Source organism: Oncorhynchus clarkii, chromosome 26, assembly GCF_045791955.1.
Source record: "Oncorhynchus clarkii lewisi isolate Uvic-CL-2024 chromosome 26, UVic_Ocla_1.0, whole genome shotgun sequence".
In the NCBI taxonomy this organism is placed as follows: domain Eukaryota; kingdom Metazoa; phylum Chordata; class Actinopteri; order Salmoniformes; family Salmonidae; genus Oncorhynchus; species Oncorhynchus clarkii.
In genome coordinates this window covers 50,141,011-50,155,260 of record NC_092172.1, presented here as the reverse complement: position 1 = coordinate 50,155,260, position 14,250 = coordinate 50,141,011, and the positions used below count along the sequence as shown (strand labels likewise).

At 44.8% G+C, this 14,250-nt stretch overlaps 1 protein-coding gene across 7 annotated transcripts in view; it reads right to left on the bottom strand.

The window, feature by feature from the left end:
• LOC139385248 (FH1/FH2 domain-containing protein 1-like) overlaps positions 1-14,250 on the bottom strand; it is a 172,313-nt gene that overhangs the window by 89,731 nt on the left and 68,332 nt on the right. For all 7 annotated transcript variants that reach the window (XM_071130399.1, XM_071130401.1, XM_071130402.1 and 4 more), the window contains exon 4: positions 2,433-2,500. In XM_071130399.1, the coding sequence (XP_070986500.1) occupies positions 2,433-2,500 (68 nt within the window). The remainder of the gene's footprint in view (positions 1-2,432; positions 2,501-14,250) is intronic.

Below are 14,250 nucleotides of genomic sequence, written 5' to 3'. Positions count from 1 at the left end.
TAACTAAAAATGACTCCAGCCTGAAGGTCTCACCAACAAACTAGCAACATTGTATCAATTATTAACTAAAAATGACTCCAGCCTGAAGGTCTCACCAACAAACTAGCAACATTGTATCAACTATTAACTAAAAATGACTCCAACCTGAAGGTCTCACCAGCAACATTGTATCAACTATTAACTAAAAATGACTCCAGCCTGAAGGTCTCACCAGCAACATTGTATCAACTATTAACTAAAAATGACTCCAGCCTGAAGGTCTCACCAGCAACATTGTATCAACTATTAACTAAAAATGGCTCCAACCTGAAGGTCTCACCAGCAACATTGTATCAACTATTAACTAAAAATGGCTCCAGCCTGAAGGTCTCACCAACAAACTAGCAACATTGTATCAACTATTAACTAAAAATGACTCCAGCCTGAAGGTCTCACCAGCAACATTGTATCAACTATTAACTAAAAATGGCTCCAGCCTGAAGGTCTCACCAACAAACTAGCAACATTGTATCAACTATTAACTAAAAATGGTTCCAACCTGAAGGTCTCACTAGTAAACTTGCAACATTGTATCACCTATCCTGGTCCCTCAGAGTGTCCCTGCCCAGTGAGCTCGGGACAGACACAGCTGGAGACCATTTGATCAAGGTGATAAGAAGCGGTGCTTGACCTTTGGCAGGAGCTCACCGGAGCCGAGTACCGGCACCTCAAAACATGTTCTACAGCTGGAGCTCCTGTTCCCTCTGATATAGAATATTAGCTCAAAAACTATTTCCTGTCCCTAAATATAAAACCGGTACCAGCACCCAGAAATGAGGGTAACCTGTTTCAGTCCAAGTCAAGCACTGATAAGAAGTAGTCAGGTAGGTGTCCCTGTTTGAGGACGTTTCCACTGGATCAGAGCAGGACACATTTCCCGGTTTCACGCTGCTGAGTGGTTCTGGAAAAGGGAGAGACCGCTGGGAAGGATTTTCAACACGAGGAACTAGTGTCATTCTCAACGGGTGTAAAACAAACAAACTGTTAGCTTCTCCACACAACCCTGTTGGGGACACGGCCTGGACATTTACGTCACCTTCAATTATCAAGCCTTCATCTCTCAAATGATTACAATGAAGTCTCTGGCATGACTGGTATGTGCTCTCTCTCTCTCTCCCTCTCCCTCTCCCAGTCTCCCCCCTCGCTCTCTCCCTCTCCCAGTCTCCCCCCTCGCTCTCTCCCTCTCCCAGTCTCCCCATCTCCCCCCTCTCGCCGTCTCCCCATCTCCCCCCTCTCGCCGTCTCCCCCATCTCCCCCCTCTCTCTCTCTCTCCCAGTCTCCCCCGCTCTCTCCCAGTCTCCCCCTCTCTCTCTCTCCCCAAGTCTCCCCCACTCTCTCCCAGTCTCCCCCTCTCTCCCCAAGTCTCCCCCTCTCTCTCTCCCCCCTCTCTACCGCCCGTCTCCTCCCTCTCTCTCCGTCCCCCCCCCCCCCCCCATCTCTATTCTTCCAGGTTCCTCTGTTCCAGTCCTATCAGACACAGAGTAGAGCTGTTTCCACTGGCCATGTTGGCACCAGCTCACAGAGAGAGGAAGAGGAGGGAGGATGGTCGATGTGATATGGAGAGAATCAGCAAGTCTAATAAACGGTGGGTGGGACTCAGTAACGTCTAGTATACTGGTCCTAACCAGAGATAATATACTGGTCTCTACCATAGATAATATACTGGTCCTAACCAGAGATAATATACTGGTCCTAACCAGAGATAATATACTGGTCCTAACCAGAGATAATATACTGGTCCTAACCAGAGATAATATACTGGTCCTAACCAGAGATAATATACTGGTCCTAACCAGAGATAATATACTGGTCCTAACCAGAGATAATATACTGGTCCTAACCATAGATAATATACTGGTCCTAACCAGAGATAATATACTGGTCCTAACCAGAGATAATATACTGGTCCTAACCATAGATAATATACTGGTCCTAACCATAGATAATATACTGGTCCTAACCATAGATAATATACTGGTCCTAACCAGAGATAATACACTGGTCTCTACCATAGATAATATACTGGTCCTAATCATAGATAATATACTGGTCTCTATCAGAGATAATACACTGGTCCTAACCAGAGATAATACACTGGTCTCTACCATAGATAATATACTGGTCCTAATCATAGATAATATACTGGTCTCTATCAGAGATAATATACTGGTCCTAACCAGAGATAATACACTGGTCTCTACCATAGATAATATACTGGTCCTAACCATAGATAATATACTGGTCCTAACCAGAGATAATACACTGGTCCTAACCAGAGATAATACACTGGTCCTAACCAGAGATAATACACTGGTCCTAACCAGAGATAATATACTGGTCCTAACCAGAGATAATACACTGGTCCTAACCAGAGATAATTAACTGGTCTTTACCTCGAAGAGCTGCTTGAGGGAGAACAGGGACCTCCGGAGCTCAGGTCCATGAGAGTTGTACAGCTTCTCTGAAAGAGATCAAAGTGATGAGGTTAACATTAACATCCCACACGACCGGGGAGACATCCCACATGACCGGGGAGACGACCGGGGAGACGTCCACACACGACCGGGGAGACGACCGGGGAGACGTCCCCACACGACCGGGGAGACTGTAGTGTTTAGTAAAGGGGTCACCCCCCCCCCCCCCCCTTAGAGCAGGGGGGTTGTTTAGATAGGTCTACTGTAGTGTTTAGTAAAGGGGTTAACCCCCCCCCCCCTTAGAGCAGGGGGGTTGTTTAGATAGGTCTACTGTAGTGTTTAGTAAAGGGGTTACCCCCCCCCCCCCCCCTTAGAACAGGGGGGTTGTTTAGATAGGTCTACTGTAGTGTTTAGTAAAGGGGTTACCCCCCACCCCCCTTAGAGCAGGGGGGGTTGTTTAGATAGGTCTACTGTAGTGTTTAGTAAAGAGGTTAACCCCCCCCCCCCCTTAGAGCAGGGGCGGTTGTTTAGATAGGTCTACTGTAGTGTTTAGTAAAGGGGTTAACCCCCCCCCCCCCCCCCATTAGAGCAGGGGGGGTTGTTTAGATAGGTCTACTGTAGTGTTTAGTAAAGGGGTTACCCCCCACCCCCCTTAGAGCAGGGGGTTGTTTAGATAGGTCTACTGTAGTGTTTAGTAAAGGGGTTACCCCCCCCCCCCCCCCCTTAGAACAGGGGGGTTGTTTAGATAGGTCTACTGTAGTGTTTAGTAAAGGGGTTACCCCCCACCCCCCTTAGAGCAGGGGGTTGTTTAGATAGGTCTACTGTAGTGTTTAGTAAAGGGGTTAACCCCCCCCCCCCCCCTTAGAGCAGGGGGGTTGTTTAGATAGGTCTACTGTAGTGTTTAGTAAAGGGGTTACACCCCCCCCCCCCTTAGAGCAGGGGGGTTGTTTAGATAGGTCTACTGTAGTGTTTAGTAAAGAGGTTAACCCCCCCCACCCCCCTTAGAGCAGGGGGGGTTGTTTAGATAGGTCTACTGTAGTGTTTAGTAAAGGGGTTACCCCCCCCCCCCCTTAGAGCAGGGGGGTTGTTTAGATAGGTCTACTGTAGTGTTTAGTAAAGAGGTTAACCCCCCCACCCCCCTTAGAGCAGGGGGGGTTGTTTAGATAGGTCTACTGTAGTGTTTAGTAAAGAGGTTAACCCCCCCCCCCCCTTAGAGCAGGGGGGGTTGTTTAGATAGGTCTACTGTAGTGTTTAGTAAAGGGGTCACCCCCCCCTTAGAGCAGGGGGGTTGTTTATATAGGTCTACTGTAGTGTTTAGTAAAGGGGTCACCCCCCCCCTTAGAGCAGGGGGGTTGTTTAGATAGGTCTACTGTAGTGTTTAGTAAAGAGGTTAACCCCCCCCCCCCCCCTTAGAACAGGGGGGTTGTTTAGATAGGTCTACTGTAGTGTTTAGTAAAGGGTTTGGGACCTAAAAAGGCAGAACTGATCATAAATCAGCACTTCTACTCTGAAACCTTGAGACGTGGAGCCTCAAGACTGTAAAGCCCAGATTCAGACTCTGCAGTAGATCAAGTTCAGACCGACAGATAGACACAGAGAGACAGAGCATATCTCCTTTCAGAGAGACAAACCAGCCATCTAAACAACTGTCAGAAGATTATGAGCCGTGGCTGTGGTTACACACCGCAGGGGATCCGTGTGTGTGTGTGTGTGTGTGTGTGTGTGTGTGTGTGTTTGTATAGCAAATATTGTGACACACACACACACACACGTCAACGGTCAGATGTGGTCATAGCAGTAAACCGTACTACCACCATTCACTGCTGTCACCATGGATACCAACAACCTCTAAACAACAACACTGAACACCACAGATCAGGCAGTTTCTAGTGGCCTATCTGTGTTCAGGAATGTGATTTACACAGATCAGACAGTATCTAGTGGCCTATCAGTGATCAGGAATGTGATTTACACAGATCAGACAGTATCTAGTGGCCTATCAGTGTTCAGGAATGTGATTTACACAGATCAGGCAGTATCTAGTGGCCTATCAGTGATCTGGAATGTGATTTACACAGATCAGGCAGTATCTAGTGGCCTATCTGTGTTCAGGAATGTGATTTACACAGATCAGGCAGTATCTAGTGGCCTATCAGTGTTCAGGAATGTGATTTACACAGATCAGACAGTATCTAGTGGCCTATCAGTGTTCAGGAATGTGATTTACACAGATCAGGCAGTATCTAGTGGCCTATCAGTGTTCAGGAATGTGATTTACACAGATCAGACAGTATCTAGTGGCCTATCAGTGTTCAGGAATGTGATTTACACAGATCAGACAGTATCTAGTGGCCTATCAGTGTTCAGTTATGTGATTTACACAGATCAGACAGTATCTAGTGGCCTATCAGTGTTCAGGAATGTGATTTACACAGATCAGACAGTATCTAGTGGCCTATCAGTGTTCAGTTATGTGATTTACACAGATCAGACAGTATCTAGTGGCCTATCAGTGTTCAGGAATGTGATTTACACAGATCAGGCAGTATCTAGTGGCCTATCAGTGTTCAGGAATGTGATTTACACAGATCAGGCAGTATCTAGTGGCCTATCAGTGTTCAGGAATGTGATTTACACAGATCAGGCAGTATCTAGTGGCCTATCAGTGTTCAGGAATGTGATTTACACAGATCAGACAGTATCTAGTGGCCTATCTGTGTTCAGGAATGTGATTTACACAGATCAGGCAGTATCTAGTGGCCTATCAGTGTTCAGGAATGTGATTTACACAGATCAGGCAGTATCTAGTGGCCTATCAGTGTTCAGGAATGTGATTTACACAGATCAGGCAGTATCTAGTGGCCTATCAGTGTTCAGGAATGTGATTTACACAGATCAGGCAGTATCTAGTGGCCTATCAGTGTTCAGGAATGTGATTTACACAGATCAGACAGTATCTAGTGGCCTATCTGTGTTCAGGAATGTGATTTACACAGATCAGGCAGTATCTAGTGGCCTATCAGTGTTCAGGAATGTGATTTACACAGATCAGGCAGTATCTAGTGGCCTATCAGTGTTCAGGAATGTGATTTACACAGATCAGGCAGTATCTAGTGGCCTATCAGTGTTCAGGAATGTGATTTACACAGATCAGGCAGTATCTAGTGGCCGATCTGTGTTCAGGAATGTGATTTACACAGATCAGGCAGTATCTAGTGGCCTATCAGTGTTCAGGAATGTGATTTACACAGATCAGACAGTATCTAGTGGCCTATCAGTGTTCAGTTATGTGATTTACACAGATCAGACAGTATCTAGTGGCCTATCAGTGTTCAGGAATGTGATTTACACAGATCAGACAGTATCTAGTGGCCTATCAGTGTTCAGTTATGTGATTTACACAGATCAGACAGTATCTAGTGGCCTATCAGTGTTCAGGAATGTGATTTACACAGATCAGGCAGTATCTAGTGGCCTATCAGTGTTCAGGAATGTGATTTACATCCTCCCTACGACCCGTATCAATACTTTATGATAACATCCCCCCTACGACCCGTATCAATAAATCATGGTAACATCCCCCCTACGACCCGTATCAATAAATCATGGTAACATCCTCCCTACGACCCGTATCAATACTTTATGATAACATCCCCCCTACGACCCGTATCAATAAATCATGGTAACATCCTCCCTACGACCCGTATCAATACTTTATAACATCCTACGACCCGTATCAATACTTTATAACATCCTCCCTACGACCCATATCAATACTATATGATAACATCCTCCCTACGACCCATATCAATACTTTATGATAACATCCTCCCTACGACCCATATCAATACTGTATGATAACATCCTCCCTACGACCCGTATCAATACTGTATGATAACATCCTCCCTACGACCCGTATCAATACTGTATGATAACATCCTCCCTACGACCCGTATCAATACCGTATGGTAACATCCTCCCTACGACCCGTATCAATACTTTATGATAACATCCTCCCTACGACCCGTATCAATACCGTATGGTAACATCCTCCCTACGACCCGTATCAATACTTTATGATAACATCCTCCCTACGACCCGTATCTAAAACATGAGGATGCAGCCTCCATATCATCAGTAGATCCTTTAACAGAGACTCCTTGCTTGGCTTCTGAAAGAGAGTCACGTCCCCAGACACCAAACAACACAATCAGCATCCATTTAACTCAGGACGACGACCGGTGGGGTTTTCCAGAACGGAACATGGACATTTCCTGTTTCTTCCTCTAAGGGGGTCAGAGTTCTGTTGTCAGGCAGAGTAGAGGACTGACGTGGGAAACAGAGTTCTGTTGTCCTGCTTCTCTCTGTTGTCAGGCAGAGGTAGACACCTCATTTGGCCTCCTTTCCTTCCAGTTCTCTACTGCCAGTGACTGGAACGAATTGCAAAGATCGCTGAAGTTGGAGACTTATTTCCCTCACCAATTTTAAACATCATCTATCTGAGCAGCTAACCCGATCACTGCAGCTGTACATAGTCCATCTCTCATGTGAGTGCATACCATCTATTGGCACAATGGACAGTTAACATCTCATCCCGTGTTTTATGATTCTGATAGTCCATCTGTAAAAAGCCCACCCAATCTACCTACCTCATCCCCATACTGTTTTTATTTACTTTTCTGCTCTTTTGCACACCAGTATCTCTACTTACACATCATCATCTGCTCATTTATCACTCCAGTGTTAATCTTCTAAATTGTAATTATTCGCTCCTATGGCCTATTTATTGCCCACCTCCTCATGCCTTTTGCACACACTGTATATAGACTGTCTTTTCTCTACTGTGTCATTGACTTGTTTGTGTTATTGCCTTGTTTATTGTTTGCTCCATGCGTAACTCTGTGTTGTTGTTTGTGTCGAACTGCTTTGCTTCATCTTGGTCAGGGTCGCAGTTGTAAATGAGAACGTGTTCTCAACTAGCCTACCTGGTTAAATAAAGGTGTTCTCAACTAGCCTACCTGGTTAAATAAAGGTGTTCTCAACTAGCCTACCTGGTTAAATAAAGGTGTTCTCAACTTGCCTACCTGGTTAAATAAAGGTGTTCTCAACTAGCCTACCTGGTTAAATGAAGGTGTTCTCAACTAGCCTACCTGGTTAAATAAAGGTGTTCTCAACTAGCCTACCTGGTTAAATGAAGGTGTTCTCAACTAGCCTACCTGGTTAAATGAAGGTGTTCTCAACTAGCCTACCTGGTTAAATAAAGGTGTTCTCAACTAGCCTACCTGGTTAAATGAAGGTGAAATCAAATATAAAACTGACATGGGAAATTAACAGAACAACGATGGTGTAACTATAAAAGATGTTTACCCGTACAGACGGGTAAATAACGACCAGTCTCATTTGTCAGCTGAACACCTGGCACTGTAAAACACATCTACATTACTGTTTATTCTTTACTACTAAGGAATGTTTAAAAACATATTGGATTGTTCAGCAACTGTCTACCGTTGTCCTACTTGAACTGACACTGCCATCTAAGTCTTAGATACCTGGGTTCATGTTGTGCTGCGGCGTCATGCAGAGTAACATATCGGCAGGTCAAACTGATCCTGATAACAGAACACTGAGCTAAGAGAGATAGCAGATGACAGCACAGTGCAGGAAGCAGAGTTCACACTAAGAGGAGCTGAGGAAGGAAGGAAGGAAAGGAAGGAAGGAAGGAAGTGGGAAGTGGACGAGTACAGAGAACAGAGAGGCCAGTAGGGGCCAGAACAGCCCAAAGAGGCCAGAGTACAGAGAACAGAGAGGCCAGTAGGGGCCAGAACAGCCCAAAGAGGCCAGAGTACAGAGCCAGAGAGGCCAGTAGGGGCCAGAACAGCCCAAAGAGGCCAGAGTACAGAGAACAGAGGCCAGTAGGGGCCAGAACAGCCCAAAGAGGCCAGAGTACAGAGCCAGAGAGGCCAGTAGGGGCCAGAACAGCCCAAAGAGGCCAGAGTACAGAGCCAGAGAGGCCAGTAGGGGCGAGAACAGCCCAAAGAGGCCAGAGTACAGAGAACAGAGAGGCAGGAGTACAGAAGCCAGTAGAGATCAGAGAAGCCAGTAGACAGTAGAAACTAGTAGAGGCCAGAGGGGCCAGTAGAGGCCAAGCTATTTAGGCCATATGATTTGGGAAATGTAATTATATTTACTTCATTTCACATTTCAAATTGCTCATCGGAATTCAGTAAGAATGACGCACGCTGTTGCATCAGATATGCATGTTCTTAATTACCATAAACAAAATGTGATTTCTGGCATTCTGAACAGCATGGGTGGAAGCCCTGATCCGGCGACCTGGGCGGAAGCCCTGATCCGGCGACCTGGGCGGAAGCCCTGATCCGGCGACCTGGGCGGAAGCCCTGATCCGGCGACCTGGGCGGAAGCCCTGATCCGGCGACCTGGGCGGAAGCCCTGATCCGGCGACCTGGGCGGAAGCCCTGATCCGGCGACCTGGGCGGAAGCCCTGATCCGGCGACCTGGGCGGAAGCCCTGATCCGGCGACCTGGGCGGAAGCCCTGATCCGGCGACCTGGGCGGAAGCCCTGATCCGGTGACGAAAGTAATGAACATTTATTAAAATGTGCGGGTAAATTCAAAACGCTGCCAGTCAACAGAAAACCCTGATTGGTTCCGTCAGACAGAAAACCCTGATTGGTTCCGTCAGACAGAAAACCCTGATTGGTTCCGTCAGACAGAAAACCCTGATTGGTTCCGTCAGACAGAAAACCCTGATTGGTTCCGTCAGACAGAAAACCCTGATTGGTTCCGTCAGACAGAAAACCCTGATTGGTTCCGTCAGACAGAAAACCCTGATTGGTTCCGTCAGACAGAAAACCCTGATTGGTTCCGTCAGACAGAAAACCCTGATTGGTTTCGTCAGACAGAAAGTCCAACTGGAAGGTTATTTGACTCCAGTACATGAGGTCCATATGGAGACACGGAATGAACCCCAATACGTCTGCTGGATCCACAGGATCCAATACAGAACCCAGGATCCAATACAGTACCCAGGATCCAATACAGTACCCAGGATCCAATACAGAACCCAGGATCCAATACAGTACCCAGGATCCAATACAGTACCCAGGATCCAATACAGAACCCAGGATCCAATACAGTACCCAGGATCCAATACAGAACCCCGATACGTCTCCTGGATCCACAGGATCCAATACAGAACCCCAATACGTCTCCTGGATCCACAGGATCCAATACAGAACCCAGGATCCAATACAGTACCCAGGATCCAATACAGTACCCAGGATCCAATACAGAACCCCAATACGTCTCCTGGATCCACAGGATCCAATACAGAACCAAGGATCCAATACAGAACCAAGGATCCAATACAGAACCCAGGATCCAATACAGAACCCAGGATCCAATACAGAACCCCAATACGTCTCCTGGATCCACAGGATCCAATACAGAACCCATGATCCAATACAGAACCCAGGATCCAATACAGAACCCAGGATCCAATACAGAACCCGAATACGTCTCCTGGATCCACAGGATCCAATACAGAACCCCAATACGTCTCCTGGATCCACAGGATCCAATACAGAACCCAGGATCCAATACAGTACCCAGGATCCAATACAGAACCCAGGATCCAATACAGAACCAAGGATCCAATACAGAACCCCAATACGTCTCCTGGATCCACAGGATCCAATACAGAACCCAGGATCCAATACAGAACCCAGGATCCAATACAGAACCCAGGATCCAATACAGAACCCCAATACGTCTCCTGGATCCACAGGATCCAATACAGAACCCCAATACGTCTCCTGGATCCACAGGATCCAATACAGAACCCAGGATCCAATACAGTACCCAGGATCCAATACAGAACCCAGGATCCAATACAGAACCCCAATACGTCTCCTGGATCCACAGGATCTAATACAGAACCCAGGATCCAATACAGTACCCAGGATCCAATACAGAACCCAGGATCCAATACAGAACCCAGGATCCAATACAGAACCCCAATACGTCTCCTGGATCCACAGGATCCAATACAGAACCCAGGATCCAATACAGAACCCAGGATCCAATACAGAACCCAGGATCCAATACAGAACCCAGGATCCAATACAGAAGCCCAATACGTCTCCTGGATCCACAGGATCCAATACAGAACCCAGGATCCAATACAGAACCCAGGATCCAATACAGAACCAAGGATCCAATACAGAACCCAGGATCCAATACAGAACCCAGGATCCAATACAGAACCCAGGATCCAATACAGAACCAAGGCTCCAATACAGAACCAAGGCTCCAATACAGAACCCCGATACGTCTGCTGGATCCACAAGATCCAATACAGTACCCAGGATCCAATACAGTACCCAGGATCCAATACAGAACCCAGGATCCAATACAGGATCCAATACAGAACCCAGGATCCAATACAGAACCCAGGATCCAATACAGAACCCCGATACGTCTGCTGGATCCAATACAGAACCCAGGATCCAATACAGAACCCAGGATCCAATACAGAACCCAAATACGTCTGCTGGATCCACAGGATCCACACTATATCACAGAGAGCTGCTATACTATATATCTGACAGACACTATATCACAGAGAGCTGCTATACTATATATCTGACAGACACTATATTACAGAGAGCTGCTATATCTGACAGACACTATATCACAGAGAGCTGCTATACTATATATCTGACAGACGCTATATCACAGAGAGCTGCTATATCTGACAGACACTATATCACAGAGAGCTGCTATATCTGACAGACACTATATCACAGAGAGCTGCTATATCTGACAGACACTATATCACAGAGAGCTGCTATATCTGTCAGAAACTATATCACAGAGAGCTGCTATATCTGACAGACACTATATCACACAGAGCTGCTATACTATATATCTGACAGACACTATATCACAGAGAGCTGCTATACTATATATCTGACAGACACTATATCACAGAGAGCTGCTATACTATATATCTGACAGACACTATATCACAGAGAGCTGCTATATCTGACAGACACTATATCACAGAGAGCTGCTATACTATATATCTGACAGACACTATATCACAGAGAGCTGCTATACTATATATCTGACAGACACTATATCACAGAGAGCTGCTATACTATATATCTGTCTGACAGACACTATATCACAGAGAGCTGCTATACTATATATCTGTCTGACAGACACTATATCACAGAGAGCTGCTATACTATATATCTGTCTGACAGACACTATATCACACAGAGCTGCTATATCTGACAGACACTATATCACAGAGAGCTGCTATACTATATATCTGACAGACACTATATCACAGAGAGCTGCTATATCTGACAGACACTATATCACAGAGAGCTGCTATATCTGACAGACACTATATCACAGAGAGCTGCTATACCTGACAGACACTATATCACAGAGAGCTGCTATATCTGACAGACACTATATCACAGAGAGCTGCTATATCTGACAGACACTATATCACAGAAAGCTGCTATATCTGACAGACACTATATCACAGAGAGCTGCTATATCTGACAGACACTATATCACAGAGAGCTGCTATACTATATATCTGACAGACACTATATCACAGAGAGCTGCTATATTATATATCTGACAGACACTATCACAGAGAGCTGCTATATCTGACAGACACTATATCACAGAGAGCTGCTATACTATATATCTGACAGACACTATATCACAGAGAGCTGCTATATCTGACAGACACTATATCACAGAGAGCTGCTATACTATATATCTGACAGACACTATATCACAGAGAGCTGCTATATCTGACAGACACTATATCACAGAGAGCTGCTATACTATATATCTGACAGACACTATATCACAGAGAGCTGCTATACTATATATCTGACAGACACTATCACAGAGAGCTGCTATACTATATATCTGACAGACACTATATTACAGAGAGCTGCTATATCTGACAGACACTATATCACAGAGAGCTGCTATATCTGACAGACACTATATCACAGAGAGCTGCTATACTATATATCTGACAGACACTATATCACAGAGAGCTGCTATATCTGACAGAAACTATATCAGAGAGCTGCTATATCTGACAGAAACTATATCACAGAGAGCTGCTATACTATATATCTGACAGACACTATATTACAGAGAGCTGCTATACTATATATCTGACAGACACTATATCACAGAGAGCTGCTATATCTGACAGACACTATATCACAGAGAGCTGCTATACTATATATCTGACAGACACTATATTACAGAGAGCTGCTATACTATATATCTGACAGACACTATCACAGAGAGCTGCTATATCTGACAGACACTATATCACAGAGAGCTGCTATACTATATATCTGACAGACACTATATCACAGAGAGCTGCTATACTATATATCTGACAGACACTATATTACAGAGAGCTGCTATACTATATATCTGACAGACACTATCACAGAGAGCTGCTATACTATATATCTGACAGACACTATCACAGAGAGCTGCTATACTATATATCTGACAGACACTATATCACAGAGAGCTGCTATATCTGACAGACACTATATCACAGAGAGCTGCTATACTATATATCTGACAGACACTATCACAGAGAGCTGCTATATCTGACAGACACTATATCACAGAGAGCTGCTATACTATATATCTGACAGACACTATATTACAGAGAGCTGCTATACTATATATCTGACAGACACTATCACAGAGAGCTGCTATATCTGACAGACACTATATCACAGAGAGCTGCTATACATTATATCTGACAGACACTATCACAGAGAGCTGCTATACTATATATCTGACAGACACTATATTACAGAGAGCTGCTATACTATATATCTGACAGACACTATATCACACAGAGCTTCTATATCTGACAGACACTATATCACAGAGAGCTGCTATACTATATATCTGACAGACACTATATTACAGAGAGCTGCTATACTATATATCTGACAGACACTATATCACACAGAGCTTCTATATCTGACAGACACTATATCACAGAGAGCTGCTATATCTGTCAGAAACTATATCACACAGAGCTTCTATATCTGACAGACACTATATCACACAGAGCTGCTATACTATATATCTGACAGACACTATATCACAGAGAGCTGCTATACTATATATCTGACAGACACTATATTACAGAGAGCTGCTATATCTGACAGACACTATATCACAGAGAGCTGCTATATCTGTCAGAAACTATATCACACAGAGCTTCTATATCTGACAGACACTATATCACACAGAGCTGCTATACTATATATCTGACAGACACTATATCACAGAGAGCTGCTATATCTGACAGACACTATATCACAGAGAGCTGCTATACTATATATCTGACAGACACTATATCACAGAGAGCTGCTATACTATATATCTGACAGACACTATATCACAGAGAGCTGCTATATCTGACAGACACTATATCACAGAGAGCTGCTATACTATATATCTGACAGACACTATATCACAGAGAGCTGCTATATCTGACAGACACTATATCACAGAGAGCTGCTATACTATATATCTGACAGACACTATATCACAGAGAGCTGCTATATCTGACAGACACTATATCACAGAGAGCTGCTATATCTGACAGACACTATATCACAGAGAGCTGCTATTTCTGACAGACACTATCACAGAGAGCTGCTATCCTATATATCTGACAGACACTATATCAC